The sequence below is a fragment of the Camelina sativa genome, chromosome 3, assembly GCF_030686135.1.
Source record: "Camelina sativa cultivar CO46 ecotype springtype chromosome 3, ASM3068613v1".
Classification (NCBI taxonomy): Eukaryota; Viridiplantae; Streptophyta; class Magnoliopsida; order Brassicales; family Brassicaceae; genus Camelina; species Camelina sativa.
This window is the reverse complement of record NC_141882.1, coordinates 11613513-11632023: the sequence shown is the minus strand read 5'-3', so window position 1 is coordinate 11632023 and position 18511 is coordinate 11613513. Positions and strand designations below refer to the sequence as shown.

At 36.7% G+C, this 18511-nt stretch overlaps 3 protein-coding genes and 1 long non-coding RNA gene across 8 annotated transcripts; 1 reads left to right on the top strand and 3 right to left on the bottom strand.

Annotated features, from left to right (window-relative positions):
* The first annotated feature begins 172 nt into the window (after positions 1 to 172).
* LOC104776834 (calcium-transporting ATPase 1) lies at positions 173 to 4999 on the top strand. The gene is made up of 8 exons (XM_010500970.3): positions 173 to 510; positions 660 to 858; positions 1409 to 1463; positions 1542 to 3493; positions 3599 to 3757; positions 3889 to 4060; positions 4164 to 4462; positions 4540 to 4999. The coding sequence occupies exons 1-8, from the start codon at positions 437 to 439 to the stop codon at positions 4786 to 4788; spliced, it is 3159 nt and encodes a 1052-aa protein (XP_010499272.2). The 5' UTR covers positions 173 to 436; the 3' UTR covers positions 4789 to 4999.
* Positions 5000 to 5077: 78 nt separating this feature from the next.
* LOC104776833 (uncharacterized) lies at positions 5078 to 8425 on the bottom strand. The gene is made up of 12 exons (XM_010500969.3): positions 7861 to 8425; positions 7503 to 7662; positions 7335 to 7415; positions 7116 to 7198; positions 6894 to 7009; positions 6675 to 6785; positions 6462 to 6571; positions 6063 to 6375; positions 5849 to 5977; positions 5668 to 5745; positions 5484 to 5561; positions 5078 to 5389 (listed from the first exon to the last, which is right to left on the bottom strand). Exons 1-12 carry the CDS (start codon positions 7868 to 7870, stop codon positions 5345 to 5347), a joined length of 1314 nt encoding a protein of 437 aa, XP_010499271.1. The 5' UTR covers positions 7871 to 8425; the 3' UTR covers positions 5078 to 5344.
* A 2108-nt stretch (positions 8426 to 10533) lies between these two features.
* LOC104778907 (uncharacterized) lies at positions 10534 to 16075 on the bottom strand. Of its 4 annotated transcripts, none has more exons than XM_087503043.1 (9): positions 15351 to 16075; positions 15081 to 15240; positions 14864 to 14925; positions 13958 to 14052; positions 13671 to 13784; positions 13411 to 13467; positions 12787 to 12884; positions 12132 to 12544; positions 10534 to 11888 (listed from the first exon to the last, which is right to left on the bottom strand). In XM_087503043.1, the coding sequence occupies exons 1-9, from the start codon at positions 15766 to 15768 to the stop codon at positions 10693 to 10695; spliced, it is 2613 nt and encodes an 870-aa protein (XP_087359169.1). In that variant the 5' UTR covers positions 15769 to 16075; the 3' UTR covers positions 10534 to 10692. The 4 variants fall into 4 exon arrangements, with proteins under 4 accessions (XP_087359169.1, XP_087359177.1, XP_087359172.1 ...); XM_087503051.1 differs by having other exon boundaries at positions 13958 to 14041; positions 15351 to 15998; XM_087503046.1 differs by lacking the exon at positions 13671 to 13784 and having other exon boundaries at positions 15351 to 16050.
* Positions 16076 to 16849: 774 nt separating this feature from the next.
* Positions 16850 to 18506, bottom strand: LOC104776831 (uncharacterized). Of its 2 annotated transcripts, none has more exons than XR_766170.2 (4): positions 17853 to 18506; positions 17640 to 17779; positions 17122 to 17257; positions 16850 to 17057 (listed from the first exon to the last, which is right to left on the bottom strand). It is a non-coding gene; the product is annotated as an uncharacterized LOC104776831 (long non-coding RNA). The 2 variants fall into 2 exon arrangements; XR_766172.2 differs by having other exon boundaries at positions 17904 to 18506.
* Between the last annotated feature and the right edge of the window lie 5 nt (positions 18507 to 18511).

Genomic DNA, 18511 nt, shown 5'->3' with positions numbered 1-18511 from the left:
AAGAAGTTTTTACTCGTGAAAAAAACAAAAAACAAAAAAACAGAGGTGTTCGTATTTAAGATATACCGAATCAATCCGAACCGAATAAAAAACCGATCAGAGTAGAAGACCAAAACGAATCTTTTTATTCAGCGAAGACAATAAACCTGCAACTAGAGATGACTATTTCCTTGAAGAGGAAATTTAAATATACATAACTGAAAGTTCAAAAATATACTAAAATGGTATCTATACAATTTGAATTTTGAAGCAATAAGGTAGCCAGTCCTCTACGAGTTGTTTGTTGTCTGATCGTAACGAAAATATTCAAGTCAAGTAAAATAGAAAAGTTTTAGTGTAGCCTTTGACTTTCTTGACCACTCCCAAGTCCCCAAGTCAGTCAATCCATTTCTGAGAAAACACATAGCCATGAGATATTTCAGAACGACTCGCAGAGATGAAGCTTCGTCGAAGCTCACTTAAGTGCGAGAAGACGCGTCAAAGCATCGTCTTCCTCTTGACCTATAAAAGGTAAAAAACCAAAAAAACTCCATTAAGTCTTTACCAGTGACTTGTTACTAACTTACTATATATATATATATAATATCTTCTTCTTCGTTCTCATTTCACTAGATCCCTTGAGTCTTTTCTCTAAATCTAATTCTAATTTATCTGTGAAGTAAGTATAAGCTGCTGAAGAAAATGGAGAGCTACTTGAACGAAAACTTCGGCGATGTGAAGCCGAAGAACTCTTCCGATGAGGCGTTGCAGCGTTGGAGGAAGCTCTGCTGGATCGTCAAGAATCCTAAGAGGAGATTCAGATTTACGGCTAATCTTTCCAAGCGTTCCGAGGCCGAGGCGATTCGCCGTTCAAATCAGGTTCGCGTCTTTTCTTCCCCGAGTTTTCTTACTACTGATGACTATCTTCTCTATTTCTGCTTGTATACTGTTGGAGATCTAAGTGATCTCTTAAGTTCAAATGTATTCCGAGTTTTTTTGTTGGTTGATTCACTTGAAATCTACACCTTCTTGTTTTGATCTTGGATGGGATCTGTAAGTGAGCTCGTTTTAGTATTTTTTTCCTAGTTACTTATCCTCAGGTGTGGGATCGTTATCACTAGGCATGACTGAGATTTCATTAGGTTCTGTTTCTAATTTTAGATGTTGAGTATAAGAACGTTCAGGAGTGTCTACCTTTGACCTTATCTGCGGGAGTCTTCTTGAGTTACCAATCAAAATTATGTATGAAATAAGTAGCAAACAAACATGACACTCTTTTTGTATAGTGGCCTTTGGTTCTTCAAATTCAACCCATTTCAAACGTACAAATGCCTACTGTTCATTTTTTTTCCTTTTGAGATATTAAAGGCTTACTGCTATTGGTGCTTCGTTCTAATACCGTTTTCCTTTGTCAACCTTATGAATGCAGGAAAAATTTCGAGTGGCGGTCTTAGTTTCACAAGCTGCACTTCAGTTCATTAATTGTGAGAATAAACTACTCTCTACTGTTATTCAATATGTGTATTTGCTTTCCTTAACGAGAAGTTATTGCATGCTTACAGGCCTAAAGTTGTCCAGTGAGTACACTGTACCTGAAGAAGTAAGACAAGCAGGGTTTGAGATTTGTCCTGAAGAGTTGGGATCAATTGTAGAAGGCCACGATGTAAAAAAACTGAAAATTCATGGTGGTACTGAGGGCCTCATAGATAAACTCTCCACGACTGTTACTAGTGGGATTGATACGTCTGAAGACCTGCTGAGTGTAAGAAAAGAAATTTATGGAATCAACCAATTCACAGAAAGCCCCTCTCGTGGCTTTTGGTTATTTGTTTGGGAAGCCCTTCAGGATACCACTCTCATGATTCTAGCTGCCTGTGCTTTTGTATCGCTTATAGTTGGAATACTGATGGAAGGGTGGCCAATTGGGGCTCATGACGGACTTGGTATAGTGGCGAGTATTCTGCTTGTCGTGTTTGTTACTGCCACTAGTGATTATAGGCAATCCCTGCAATTCAAGGACCTGGATGCAGAGAAGAAGAAGATTGTGGTTCAGGTTACCAGGGATAAACTGAGGCAAAAAATCTCAATATATGATCTACTGCCTGGAGATATTGTTCATCTTGGCATTGGAGATCAGGTTCCCGCTGATGGGCTTTTTATCTCAGGGTTTTCTGTTCTGATAAATGAATCGAGCTTGACTGGAGAAAGTGAACCGGTTAGTGTCAGTGTCGAACACCCCTTTCTTCTCTCTGGTACCAAGGTTCAGGATGGATCTTTCAAAATGTTGGTAACTACAGTTGGAATGAGGACTCAATGGGGTAAACTGATGGCTACACTAAGTGAAGGTGGCGATGATGAGACACCTTTGCAAGTAAAACTAAATGGTGTGGCAACCGTCATTGGTAAAATTGGTCTATTTTTTGCTGTCATTACGTTTGCTGTTTTGGTTCAAGGATTGGCTAATAAGAAGCGCCTAGATAATTCTCACTGGATCTGGACTGGTGATGAATTGATGGCGATGCTTGAATTTTTTGCTGTTGCTGTGACAATTGTTGTGGTTGCAGTCCCAGAGGGTCTGCCGTTGGCTGTGACATTAAGTCTTGCTTTTGCCATGAAAAAGATGATGAATGACAAAGCGCTAGTGCGCAATTTAGCTGCTTGTGAGACAATGGGATCTGCAACAACTATTTGTAGTGACAAGACTGGAACGCTTACAACAAATCACATGACCGTTGTAAAAGCCTGCATCTGTGAACAAGCCAAAGAGGTTAATGGTTCTGATGCTGCTATGAAATTTGCCTCTGGTATTCCTGACTCTGCTGTTAAACTTCTACTGCAATCTATATTTACTAACACTGGTGGTGAGATTGTTGTGGGCAAAGGAAACAAAACCGAGATACTGGGAACACCCACAGAAACTGCTCTGTTAGAATTTGGGTTGTCACTCGGAGGGGACTTCCAAGAAGTAAGACAAGCCTCAAATGTTGTGAAAGTTGAGCCCTTTAACTCTACAAAGAAAAGAATGGGAGTTGTTATTGAGCTGCCTGAAGGACATTTCCGGGCACACTGTAAGGGTGCTTCAGAGATAGTTTTAGATTCTTGTGATAAGTACGTCAACAAAGATGGTGAAGTTGTTCCTCTTGATGAAGAATCTACCAGTCACCTAAAGAACATAATTGAGGAATTTGCCAGTGAAGCACTTCGAACTCTTTGCCTCGCTTATATCGAAATTGGTGATGAATTCTCCTTAGGAGCTCCTATTCCAAGTGGAGGATATACTTGTATAGGTATTGTGGGCATCAAAGACCCTGTCCGCCCTGGTGTCAAGGAGTCTGTTGCGATTTGTAAATCTGCTGGAATCACTGTCAGAATGGTGACTGGAGATAACCTTACTACTGCAAAGGCCATAGCCAGGGAGTGTGGCATATTGACTGATGATGGCATAGCTATCGAAGGTCCTGAATTCAGGGAGAAAAGTGATGAGGAACTGCTCAAGCTAATCCCAAAATTGCAGGTGATTGTCTGCCAAACACAAGTACTTGTGTTGGATTGTTTGTGCAGTCTGTGTTGGTAGTTCATATTTTCTACAAGGGATTAAAGTATATTTTCTTTCTTGCAGGTGATGGCACGATCGTCGCCCATGGATAAGCATACTTTGGTCAGACTCCTCCGTACAATGTTTCAGGAAGTCGTTGCAGTGACTGGTGATGGAACAAATGATGCCCCGGCACTTCATGAAGCTGATATTGGACTCGCAATGGGCATTTCTGGAACTGAGGTGTGTACTCTGTCTTCATTGTCCCTGTTTCATTATTTGGTTAATGAGAAAATCTAACACTCAATTAGCTTTCGAGTCTGGGTTCTCATATCAGAACAACATTTACATATTGTATTTGCCAATTTTCGTAGGTGGCAAAAGAGAGTGCGGATGTGATTATCCTAGATGATAACTTCTCGACGATTGTCACAGTGGCCAAATGGGGCCGTTCTGTATACATAAACATTCAGAAATTTGTCCAGTTCCAGTTGACAGTAAACGTTGTGGCTCTTATTGTCAACTTCTTATCAGCCTGCCTGACTGGTTAGTTCCCAGACCCACGTATCTTTTTCTTTTGTTCAAAGACTATTCTCCTCAGGATCGTAACTAACTTCTCTATGACATTGATCACTACTGTGGGTATCAGGAAATGCACCTCTGACAGCTGTCCAACTACTATGGGTTAACATGATAATGGACACACTTGGAGCTCTTGCGCTAGCGACTGAACCACCACAGGACGATCTGATGAAGAGATCTCCAGTGGGAAGGAAAGGAAACTTCATCAGTAATGTAATGTGGAGGAACATCCTCGGTCAGTCACTATACCAGCTTGTCATCATATGGTGTCTTCAAACAAAGGGAAAGACAATGTTTGGTCTTGATGGCCCTGGCTCTGATCTAACACTCAATACGCTTATTTTCAATACCTTTGTCTTCTGCCAGGTAAAACTTCCAACATCTCTTGAAAAGAAATATTACCCATAACCACACGTTTCTCATCACATATTATCTTCTTTCAGGTATTCAATGAGATCAGCTCGAGGGAAATGGAGAAGATTGATGTGTTCAAGGGGATACTAAAGAACTACGTGTTTGTTGTGGTTCTAATGTGTACAGTGGTGTTCCAAGTAATCATAATCGAGCTACTGGGTACATTTGCAGATACAACACCACTAAATTGGGGACAATGGTTGGTTAGCATCGTGCTAGGGTTCCTTGGCATGCCTGTTGCTGCTGCCTTGAAGATGATCCCTGTTGGTTCACACTAAGCTACACATTATATATAATGTGATTCCTTCTGCCGCACCTGTGGCACCTATGGCTTTGAAAGGCACCAATTTTTTCTCCGGCCTTTGGAAGTTTAATATCCCCAAGATGGCCTTGGAAACTAGTTACAGTGCTTTTTTTTTTCCATCAAATGTATCAAGTGATTGGAGGAGCATTTGCTTCGTAAATATTAATGTTGTGAAACTTTTGTTATTTTCTGTTCTTCTATCGATTGCTTGCCAACAACAATTCAAGTGACAGGTTAGGTTAAATAACTATAAAACCGAACACTGAGAAGAAATTGGAACCCAATTTGGACTATTCAGAGACAATTCAAGTAAAATACAATTGGTCAATGGCTCTGTAACATCATAGACTACTGAATTACAGGAATAACACTCAAGAGTCGAAAATTGTTATAACGAAAAGAGATTCCAAAGTGTAATGAGGGGACCAATGACTAAAAAACATGTAACAAAAATAAGTGTAATGATACAACAACACTCTCCAAGAGCAGCAGATGAGTTTGCAAAGCTTCAAAGTCAATTGTAAAGATCATTATTCCATCGTTTCTGTCGCTGCGTAATGCCCAATGTTCATATTCTGCATCACAGTTGGAAACAAAAGGCACTTTCATATTTTTTCTGAACAAGTACAATGCAAACAGAGAAGATGATCAAACCAGAATTTATATTACCTTAGCTAACATCCTCTGCTTGGTCAGGAACTGCGTTCTTGCTTTGTTAAGAGCTGAGTTTGGTGATTTAAACAACCTCTGCAAGAAAATAATTGCAAAATCCAGTTTCATTATCACTGATTTTGTTTTGTGTAATGGGATACCGCCATAAAATGCATATTTCTAGAAGATCCGAGAAACATACCTTTTCATCATTAGACAACTTTCCTCCACCAATCTTCTTTGGAGTGAAACTAAATACATCATGAAGGAATTCATTCTCCTGATAACCAAATTGGTTGAAAGAGCAGAGTGTCAGCTTTACAAGAAGAAAACTTCAGGGAGTTATCAACACTTGAAAAAATAATGCAAATAAGAAGACAGACCTGCATATGCTTAATAAAACCACCCCCAAGGAAATGCTTCAAATAGTTCAACTGTATCATCTGATACCATGTTGACGTCTGTAAATAGTCCCCTCCCACTTTTGTCGAGGTTTCAGGAGCGTATCCATCCTAATCATAAATAAAACATATCTTATACAAATCCAACAAGAAGAGTCAAACTTAAACCTCATCAGGAGAAAAGGTGAAGGTATACCTCAAGATATTCAACAAGATCTTTGAACAAATTTCGTTGGGTGTTGAGATCTTTCTTAGCAGAACCTTTACCACCCGCCTCTGCAGAGAGCTCTCTAACTTGCTTAGTGACTTTAGCTTTCAAGCCATGCATGTGCATCAATGACTCCTGAGACACAGTTCCTTCTTTCACTGATCCATTAGCAGACCCTTTGGCTTCCGCAGAGAACTTCTCTAGAGTTCCCAACTCGAATATCACCGCAAGAGCTTCACCAGCAGCTATACGTACAGATCGGTCATCCTTTTCCAACAATGTAGAGAGATAAGCTACGGTCCTGTAATGACATTAATAGATAATCAGTTTCTATATATATATGAATAAGAAGGACTACATCGAAGGAAAGCCCAACGCTCCACTTACTCTTGCCAAATTTTAGGACCCAGTTGCCAGTGATCAACAGTTGTGAGCAGAAACGCCCAGGAAGAGACAACAGCACTTATTACAGCAGGTGAAGGTTTGGTTGCCACAACCTACAAAACGCCAACTTACAGGTGAGCCTACTTAATACTTTAGACTAAATAACCTACTTTCTTAATAAACCAAATTGATATAAGAAAAAGGTAAAATGCATACATTAGACCCTAGTTTGGGGTGGATCATAAGCCAGATTATCTGCATTGATCTCTCGGTTTGCTCTGGATCAGTGCCACCAACAAAGGTTATGATTGCTAAACACTCGAGTATCTACAATAAAAATGGCAGGATATCAACAAGCGAAAATCCATGATTGAAACCTTCTTTAGAAAACTGAGATGGAATAAAGAAACTGCTTGGTTATCAAATCATGCATACCGAAGTTATTTTCAAGATTTCACGACCAGATTTAAGGGCTTGAGAAAGAGGAGTGACAGATTCTTCCAAAACCTCTTTAGCTTGATCCCCAAGTCCAACAGTCAATGCTAGCAACCCTGCAAACACACACCACGATTAGCTGTTGATATGACTCGATTAAAAAAAAAAAAAACTGATGAAGATGATTTATGAGTTGCCTATTATTACACAGAGACTACTTACCAATAACATGAGATGCTAATGCGGTCTCCTTAGTAGACCCTTTCTTAATGCAGTGTAAACTCTGATGCAATAAAGTCGCAAACCTGCCATCATTAAGAAGAAACAGGTGTCATAAATAAATACTAAACCACAGTTAATTATGTACGTTTGTATGATGATTAAACAAACTACACAAACTAAAAACTAAAAGAATGGAATAGAGTATCATCAGATAATTACTTGTTTTCGACAAACTCATGCTGCAAGTCGCTGTTAAATGCGTCAACAATGGAGGCCAAAGCTTGCTCTCTCGTTGAACTCCTTCAAAATCCATATATATAGGTTTAGCAACAACAACAAGAAAACCCAAGCAAAAGCACTTATAAAGAAAGAAAGAAAGAAAGAAACCTCTTCTCATAGAGAGAATCAAGGGATTGATCCAACAAAGCATCTTTGTGAAGAGTAACATCATCATTCAAGACTCTCTCAGATGGCATGGTGGAGGAAGAGCTTACACTACTTGTATCATCATCACTATCAAACATGGTCGCGTTCTTACGCTGAGATTCTGAAAAACACAAACAAAAAAAAAAAAAAAAAACCAAAAAAAAAGTGAATCAAACGAATCCAAATGTTACACAGCACTAACATACATAAAAGACGAAACCAATTGAAACCTAATTGAAGAACCCTAAAAACAATCAAACAAACCAAGGTGAAAGAAATTGAACTAAAATCAAATTACGATTCAGAAACTGAAACTTACTCCTCCCCATGATTTATGTTGTCTGCGGTTGGCTAAAATTCAATAATATACTTTTGCGAAAAAATTAGAAGGGAAAAAAGAAAGGAATCTCAAAAGGACTTATAAGAGAAACTGAAAACTAGAACAAGGATCGGAAACAAGAGAAGAAGAAGTATGGATCGAAGCACGAAATCGACAAAAGAAGAGCAATAAAAGTCTTGAAGATGAAGAAGAGGAATAAGATCGTAGAGGCGATATATCCATTTAAAGAAAGAAGCGGCGATTTTTTTTGGGTAAGAGAGAAGAGGAAAGAGGTCGAGAGAGTTTGAGACTTTCGTCGAGAAACGTAGGGATGCAAAGTGATGGATGAGAGAGCTTTTTATATATATGATAGAGAGAGACCAGAGAGAGTCTTCCTTCTTAACTCGGTTCGGTGGTGGCGAAATCGGACCAAAGAATCAAATCTCATTCACATCTTAGAATATCCTCTTCCACGTGTCCCTTCTTTTCACCCTCCAATGATCCTATAACTCTACCGACGTATGACTCATAATTTAATTTCCAGTTTCTTTTAATGTTCTAGATTAACACCATTATTAACTTTAAGGTTATATTATAGGCTTCTTTACAGTTACTTTACATCATTAAAAAAATTATGTTCTAGATAAACAACATTATTAAGGGTATATTATAAGCTCCTCTTACAGTTACATCATAAAAATTATGTCTGTAAGTAATACGTACGTTACGTACCAAGATGTTTTGCACGAAGAAACGCAGAGAGTGGTATTGATGGTAGTAAAGTCGATTCTAATTTCGTCGAACGGCTCGTGCTTCTCTTGTAGGACTTGGGCATCTTGCTCTTAAGTTTTTTTTTTTTTTTTTTTTTTTTTTTGTCAACAGCTTATAAAATTAGCTCAATCGAGCCAAAACGAAGGAACATTATTAACATAGGTAACTAAGTACGGAACTAAACGCAAGATTATCCGCTTTACCATTATGAGAGTGTGAAATATAGACTAAGTCAAAAGAATCAAACTCCTTTCTATCCGCCTGTATGTCTTCCAAATACAGCGTGAAAGCTAGCCACTCGGAAGGTGAAGACACTATTTTCACTAAGTCAGAGCAGTCGGTAAAAAAAACGACAGACTGATTATCCGCCCCAATCATACAACGCATGGCCCAAACAAGAGCTTCAATCTCAACATGGAGAGGAGATAGGCTTCAACGAAGATTAGCCACACCCATTGCTCTTATGTTTTTTCAATTAACGAAAAGCTATATTTCTCGTAAGCTTTTTTTTTTTGTGTGTTCCTTAATTATATATATAAGGGTGTACGTACTCTATTAAGCTCCCTAATCCAAATCAAATTAGCTCACGCGCGTGAAATCTATTTTCTACTTAGGTTAGGATTTGGTTTTTTTTTTTTCCTATTATTCCTTATCTTTTTTTTATTTTGCAAATAAATGAAAAGAAAAAGAATCTCTTTATATATATGAATCACGTGGATAAATATACTATTATCAAGTCTCTCGTGTGGTTGGTTACGTAGACCTCACGAACAGTGTACTTGTTGATTGTAGATTCATCAATCATTAGTCATTATTATCTACCACAAAATTAAATAAATAATAAGCACATATATATTTCTGCACTTTTCATTATTACGACTTACACAACTATTATTAAACTAATAACTGCTCATATCCTCAGCATGGATCAATATTTTTTCTGAAAACTATAATACAATAAGAATAAAGTTAATGTTATATTTCTTTTTAAAAAGTTCTATTGTTTGAGATAGTATATATTTTTAAGATTGCAATTTTTCTGTAAATCAATATATATATATATATATATTTTGAAATAGTAATTATAATATTGTAATTGTGAAAAAATAAATTTGATTAATTTATTAATCACAAAATGAAAACACACATTTTTTTCTTTGTATTTTCAATTTTTAAAATTCAAAATCACAACATATCCAGAAAAAAATTGTACATGTTTATTAATCATAAGTATTATATGATAATTCAAAACAATTTGTAAATAAAATAAACGAAAGATGATAGGAGAATTATAATTTAAAATCTTAACAAAATTTTTCCAAATCTAGTTATTAAAAATAATCATATTGCCTACTTGGATATAAAATCTTAGTTTTTATTTTTTGACAAAAAATCTTAATTTCTAAAATTCTGATTGTTTTATCTATTTTAAAAATTAATTAGTAATTTTCGTTTATAAATTAATTAGAGAGAGAAAATTTTCTTTTTTGGAAACTAATAATTATTTAAAATATATTTTTTTAAAAGTTATGATATATTCTGTATATTTGGTCAACATATTTATTAAATTATATTTTATTCGATTAGATGAATACTAATTTTAAATTTATTATCTTTATTAAATTAATTAATTCATTAATATTTATTAAGTATTTCTAATGGCATTTGAATATAAATTTTTACACTTTTAAGGTTAATTTTATATTTTTACTTCCCAATTAATATAGTAGGATTAACAACTTATGTCGCTAATTAAACGAAAGAACTTCACTTTTTTAAAAATTGAAGAACAAGAAAGACCATACAATGTGTGGAAATTGGGAGTGATTTATATACGCGATTTATATACTGTTGCGTATATAAATCAAAGAGAAACTTGTTTAACCAAAAGGGAATAATAAGGATATTAACTAATTTTTCTTCTTTTTAATTACCAGAAAGAAGCATTACAATCAAAATGAGTATTTGATTTTGTAAAATATTAAGTTTCTTTTCTCTCCCGTTTCCAAACAAAATAAAAATGTAAAAAGAAGACCCACTAAAACGTGTTGTGTGTTATCTCTAGAAACCAGAAACACTACCAATGTGTTTTTTCATAGCTCTATCTTTATGATTATGATTTCTCCCTCCACCTCCTCCTCCTCTTCCTCGTCCCCTTCCTCGACCCCTTCCTCCTCCATTCTCCGCCTCTGTACTAACCTCTGAGTTGTTATTGTTATTCTCATAACTCTTCTCTTGCGGTTGATGCTCTCTGTTCCCCATTCCTCTTCCCCTTCCCCCTCTCGAGCTTCTCCCATTCTCTCTTCCATCTCCTGTGTTCGCATTCACATTAGGCTGACCCCTCTCATCTCTCTGTCCCTGATACTCTGTCAGCTTTCTTACCGCTCCGAGAGGGATGTTTCCCCCACGCCCCAACCCAAGTATCTTATCTCCCTCAGCTTCATTTATCAGTGAAGCTTCGTTTGCGTTTGCCACCGCAACTGCGCCTGCCACTTTGTAACTGTAGTTCTTACCATCTTTCACATAGAATTGAGGATTCTTTTTGCTACCCCACTTTGGAGCATCAGAGGGCTCTGATCCAGCTGAGCCAGCTCTGTTATCAAACGCCCCGCTTTCTTCTGTACCTGATTCCACAACACTCAATCCCAGATCATCAAAAGAATCATCGTATTCATCGTCGTATTCGTATTGCGCAAGTAGGGCTGCGTTCCTCTCTCTGTCTGATTCTTTTCTAGCATCGAGAATTTTGTAGCTTGGAATATCATCCTTTGGCTTTCTGACAAATCTACCGACCGTTGTGGATGAGGCTGATGAAGCTGGAAGTGAAGGACGTGTGATCGGTTGCCCTGTGTAAATAGCAGAGCTACTAGTGTCAGATTCAATGAGCTTTCCTTTCCCTTTGTCTTTGCTTCTAAGAGTTGGAGCAGTTTTAGGTTGTGGCATCGTCTCCAGTGAGGAATCCAACCGCTGCAAATCCTCATGGAGTGTTCCCTCAAGAATCCTCTGTATAACTTCTTCTGGATTCTGGTTATAGGCTTCAAGACATGCAGCTAAGAAACCGTTCCCATAGTCAGGGAATATGTCTTTTATCTGACTGATCTTGGATTGCATAACTACAGCATTCTCATCCATAAGATCTTTGGTGTTTCCACCATCAGTTAGAAGAAGCGGCGACTCCTTCATAGAGAAAGTGTCTGCAGAATGCAACATGATCATGGACAAATACTGAAGCTGCTCATCTTCCATTGATAGCCATCCTGCATGGAAGCCAGTAGCAAACTGCTTATAACTCATGGCATTAAGAAACAAAGAACTAGGTTTTGCACAAAATTTCACAATGATTTCACTAGCTAACAGTGGATTTAATGTGTTGCTTATTTCATCTTCAGTGAACTACACAATCTATCCTAACAGATCATATACATACTTAAGACTAGAACCGACTTTGACATGGAAAATCAGGTAACAGCTGGGCAGAACCAAATTCTGCAAGCAAATACCTGCAGTCTGTAAACTCCTAAGTCTGTCAATTATTCTGTAATTCTTCTCAAGCTTTTGGAGTAATCGGTTCTTGCTATCCACTGACTGCTCAGAAAGTCCACTGATCTCCCTGAATGTTTGAATCAATATATCTGCCCTCACCATAGGGTCCTCTACTCTTGACGGGAACATCTTTGTGACAGGTGGAAATGAAGTTTCGTGATTGAACACATCATTGCTGAGATAACAATTATCTAATATGTTCCAACATAAACTTCCTATCCTTGTTGATAACATGTTTAAACTCGTTGATATATCTGAAAGAGAATCATGGTCTCCATCCTTGAACAAGACCTGAAAGCCATGATGAAGTGATGGAAGCAATGAATCATGCAACAGAACAAGGCTGCGGAGAATTTCATCGCTCCCATAACTGCACAGATGGATTTAGGTTACGATAAAAACAAATCCAAAGCAAGCCAAATATAGATCACTATAGCAACCAACGTTCCACTATTAATACTGTTTTTCATCAATCATGAGACTCCCATAGTGGAATTCAATACAAATCCACTTACAGATGATTTATGTCAACTAATCTTGTGCGATAGACGCAAGATTCGTAGATACTACCCTCACAAGAAACTGAAAAATTAGATAGAAAATGGTGCATACCTTGTCTCAACAGGGCATGCTAAGATTATAACAGCTGGTGTATAAGCAGAAATAAAAGCATCCAAAGAAACAACTCCATCATTAATGAAGTCCATAACCTAATCACATAAAAAAAGACATTAGCACAGATGGATTACATGCCCACACACTATAACAAGCAAAGTCCTGTGTTCTTGTAATAAATTACAACAAGAGAAGAAACTTGCTATATTTTGAATAGTTGAGTATGTTAAGTGTGTGCATACTTGCGTTTTGTGCATGCAATTGTGTCTACATGCTTACGTATTCATGTGAAAGAAAAAAACTAAAGATGAAATACAGTATATTAAAAGAGAGATATATGTTAACGCCATTCATAGAGCAAGCTCTATCTTTCCTTAACCTAGAATAATCAGTTATATGTATGTCCAATGTAACAAAGAAAACCTTATCAGGCCTTAGATAGATATCTTGGAAAAGATCAGCACAAAGGTCTCATGTATCATCAAGTTTTAAATAATTACTCTTTGTACTTTTAAATTAACCCTTGAAGAACTAAAAAAGAAAATGTTACTAGTCTCAAGTGTCTACAGAAGCAAACACACAACAGGGAAATTAATAAATTAAAAAGGGACGGAAATTCACCTCCAAAAGGTCTGAATGGAGTTGTTTATGTCCATGGTCTTCACTTGATACTAAGGTCTGCAGATACAAAAATAGATATATCGATCCAAGGGAAAGCCGAATAATAGAAATTAAAACAAGAATTAACAGATCAATCAACACCTACACTCGGGAAGTGGTTTTAAACTTAATATATATGTGTGTGCGCACATATATATACACCTTTAATTTTACTAGTTTATCCCAAAGTAGAGTTTTTGAAATCAACTCATATAACATACCTCCAAAGATGAGGTGCAACGGTGATGCATTGTGTGCAGGATGCCCAAGAAATGAGACAGCATCATATTCAAACTTTCCGGAATCCAATTTTGTGATTTCACAGCATTTTCAATCTGGGAAAATATACAGTTAGATTAGCAAAAGATTATTTCTTATCCAATCAACAATTGGGAACCCCAGGATGTCAAATACCACAAAAAGAAAATCAATCCTAGCCAATTGATGCACAGAGATAAAAACAAATTATCTTAACTCTTTGGATGAAGTTAATTTTATAACGACTTACTAAAGATTTTGTGAGCTCTGCATTCTCATGTCCATATATAGCGCATATATCCAATAATTTTGGCAAGTCCAGTAACTTCTTGTCCTGCAAGAGAACTACAAACAAAACTAGTGAATACCTGTACGCTAGAAAACAGGTTCTGAAAATTCCTACAAAACATGTCACGCACAACGAAAAGAAAAAAAAATATAGAAGAAAACTATTAAGAATCAGAAACAACAACTCTAGTTTACTGCAATGATGAATTCAATTCATCCTGAGAAGTCTTGATCAATGGGTGGACTCCTCTCGCTACCTGATTCCTACATCGATCCTAATATATTTAAGAACCACATATTCTGGTGCAAGCTCTACTTAACTCTGCCCTAGACTAACCAGCTTTAATCAGTTACCTACCATATAGTGAGAAACAAACGTTTACAATCGATTACACGCATGAGCACCAACTGTCGACCAATCTAAGTAAAACTTCTACACATAAGACTCGTAAAGCTTATCCAGAATCTAAATATGTACAGAAATCTTAGCCTGAGTTAAAAAAAAAAAGACTATTTGACAATAATCACAAGATTCATGTCCCCTTCAACTGTCCCTACTTCTAACTATACTTCTAAGTGAACAATGGAAAATTTACTTAAACCCTGGATGATATATTAGTACCAGGGACTTGGTAAGAAAAGAATCATAGTAAATCATAGTTCAGTTTGGATTAGGAAAAAGCAGCTTCCACCGAGGATGAGGCACAAAATAATTATAACCTAAAAATTAGTAACAGAGAGGAACTACAGAATATAAACACTGAGGCATGTCAATCTTTCATTCTACTGTTCATTTAATTTTCAGAATGAAATGAAATAACTACCAACAACTGAATGGAATGAGCATAGACAGAGAGCAAAAGGCCACCTTCATGATCTTTCAGACTGAGGCTATCAGAAGCTCGAGCACCGGGATCCCTATTGGACGATCTGCCACAACCAAAATACATACTCCTCAACTCACAAAGACCAAAGAATCAAAAAAAAAATAAAGACGTATTTTCGACTCGAGGTTCAAAGTTTCACAGCAAGAAATGGTAAAGAACATCCATGAGGTTGGTTATGAAACAAGTAGCGCGACTCACACTCTATACAAGACCATGAAAACACGGCGACATAACTCGACTTCTCCAACAATTACACCGGCAACAATTCCCTTGACACCATGAAAAGGGAAATCATACCATCTGCTTCTAAACTGCAGGAAGCTATCCAAGAAATCACGCAACGATGCATCACTAGCCACTGTCATCAATCAAGATAAGCCAATTCATCCCAAAACCCATCAAACAAAAATAGTTAAATATCGAGAGACCAAAGCTAAGCTGAGAAATCGTTGGTTGGTAATTACGAACCTTCTCGCCAAAAATCCTTAGGATTGAGCTTAAGGAGCCTTGAGAGCTCTCTATTGAGGAGATCGACCACTCGCTGAGACTCAACTGGATCCAAACCTCCATCATCGGAGCCGAGACCAGCAGCTACAGCCTCATCCTGCGGCAAGTAATTGACGAAACTCCCACCGCCTAGAGCCACCAGCTGTCCCTGATCCCCAATCCTAACCCTACTACCACCTGAAGCGGAGACTCTGGAACTCGCGGTGGAGGAATCTGATTGCCTAAGCGAAGAAGAGAGAGAAACGGGGAAAGGAGTGGAATTAGAGGTAAGAGTTGGATTCATGGGTTTGGGTATAAACTTCTGCTGCTGCTGCTGCTGATTACCCTTGGGAACGTATCTTGCGTTATCGTCTTGCCGATTCGAGCGTCGGTTAGACATGATTGTCTGCTATGAAAAGATCGACGATGGAATAAAAGAGAAGATACCGACGATGAGGAGGAGGAGGAGGAGGAGGAGGAGCAAAGGCGCAGCCGCTGGTGATAAAACGATCGGGATTCCACGAACTGCGTTTGCGTTTGTGATTGCTATCAAACTGCGTTTGACCATTAAAACGAATAAACGATCTAAAAAAAATTGGTAGCCGGATTTAACTTACATTTGTTGAACCAGTCCATATCAATCAGCACAACTTTAATATATAATACGGTTACAAAGAAGTAACCAACTTTAATATTTCATGGTTGGTGATGGAGTGTTATCGATCTCACACGTTAGTTAATAGCAGACGCTAGCTTTCGCAGATATCATTCAGATCATGTAATTTTTTATCTTTAAGTATGTTATGGTTTTCCAACTATTAATATCATTTTTTTAATAATATATTTCTATATGTCCAAGGTATGTGATATTGATGTTCGGTGTGAGTTTTGTTTCAATTTTAATGAGGTGGGTGTCTTGATTTTGAGAGTGTTTACGTAAGAAAAAATATGTGAATCTTTAAAAGTTGGGAAACTCAGATGTTTTATATGCTCTCTACCCTCATGTTAACTAGCGATTATTTATCATGTCTGACATTAAGAGTTGTAACATCCATAGACCATAGTTATGGATATCCTCAAACTTCTTAAAGAATATCAAGCCGACTAAGTAATAAACTCATGCATAACATTATTAAAGAAAACTATATATATATATATATATATATGGATTGGCTTTATATTTAGAACTAGTATTACAGCCCGTGCTTACGCTCGGGCATTGTTTCGCTTTATTTACATCAAATAAAAGGAAAAAAATATTGTTTTTATCTTTACATATAATTATATTTAATTTATAACAGTTGAAAGTTCATTTTATCTATCAAATTATTAACTTTTGATAGAAACTAAATTTTCTTTTGGTATAATCTATAATCAGAACATTTTAAAATAATTGAAAAATACAATGAAAGAGAACATGTATCGTATCTTTCATAACTCTTTTATCAGATACTATAACTATTACATGCAAACAAAAGACATAGGGATGAATTATCCATACGATGAGATGAGAGGGAGTTTGAAGTGACTGATTGAAAACGGAAGCGATAAAGTAGCAGAGTAAGCTTCGTTAAGCTTTATCGGATGTGGTCATCTGCATCTTTTGCCAACACGTTCATCATACCACATGAAAGCATTGCAATACTCATACATATTTATTGCATCACCATGGTCAATTGTTCATACATACTGTAAAAGGTAAGAAAATTTAGTTTCATATAAGGTTGGGAGTCTAAACAAAAATATTTGTTACCTTCAGAACTGTTAAAATGCGTTTGGTGAATTAGATGATGAAGCACAACTTGGGAATCTATGGTGAGAGATTATATTGTTATCGGTGTCTACTGAATGACTACAACTTGGAATTGTGTTGCTGCTTATTGGAATATCTGTTAACATAGAATATACACCAAAATAAATAAATTAGTTAGAAAATAATGTAAGAATATGTGTTGACAATTCAAGGATCCAAAGAACAATACGTGTTTCATTGTGTTTCCTTCTCTCTTTCCTCTTATTCATAATGCATGTCACCACTCTAACTTTGATTCAGTTTATCAAGACAGTTAATTAGAGTACCATAACACTTTAAAATCAAGATCAAATAGATAAGAGTTTCAAAGAAAAACAGTCAGATAAACAGAAACATAGCAAACAAAAATTGGCTATGGAATTCTAGAGGAACTATGTATAATTTTCAGATCAATGGAAGATAAATCTACAGCTAAATGATTTTCGATACAGAATCTTCCACAACTATAATTTGTGCACCTGTTACCGCCAATTTCTTCATGTTATACTACTCCATCTCAACACCGTTATATTGCGGTTGATTCAACATATGATCTGATTTCAACTTGTGTACCTGAAATCCCTTCTGAATGATTCTCCTACTTCAAGTCATACTATTTCTGTAAAGTAAAAAATCAATCCCTTTAGAATATTTGGTAAATTGTACAAAATAGAGCGAACTTGTGCAAGTACATTTCACGATAACATATCAGTGCCTTTATTGCTTTATATTGTTTCCTCAACCTCTCTAATGATCAATCTCTCCATCTCTGAGTTTATCTTGTTCTTTACATATGCTGCGTACGTCTTCTTGTGTGTCCTTACAAATCCAAGATGTAGAGCACAATTTCACTCTTGCAACTCCTTGAACGATTTACAATAGCCAAACACACGGTTAAACCAGTAAAAAATATGAAAACATAAACTGTTGATTTTTAGAAAGAGTAAAAGAATGCAAATCAAACTTTTCAAAAACTAAGACATATAATTTCCAATTATAAGTGAGAATTTGAAATCCCAGTCACCCAAAATTACCATCCCATTTTCCATGGAGGATCCTTGAATCCGTTTTGCTCCTCCGAGATATCTAAACAAAATTAGGAAGACTTAAAACGACTCAGGTTAGATGAGAATAAATACAACGATGAGGTCAAATGATTCAAAAGAAGATAAAAGAGGAGGAAAATCTGAAAGTTTTTGTGAACCTAGAAAAATCTAAAATGGAGCAGGATACTTTTCTTACACCACCAACTCAGACGCAATGATGTCGAACATATATGGAGACAAATATTTCTTGAAAAGAGATCGTGGGTGAGGAAGATGGATCATGGACTCGTGGAACAGGGAAGTTG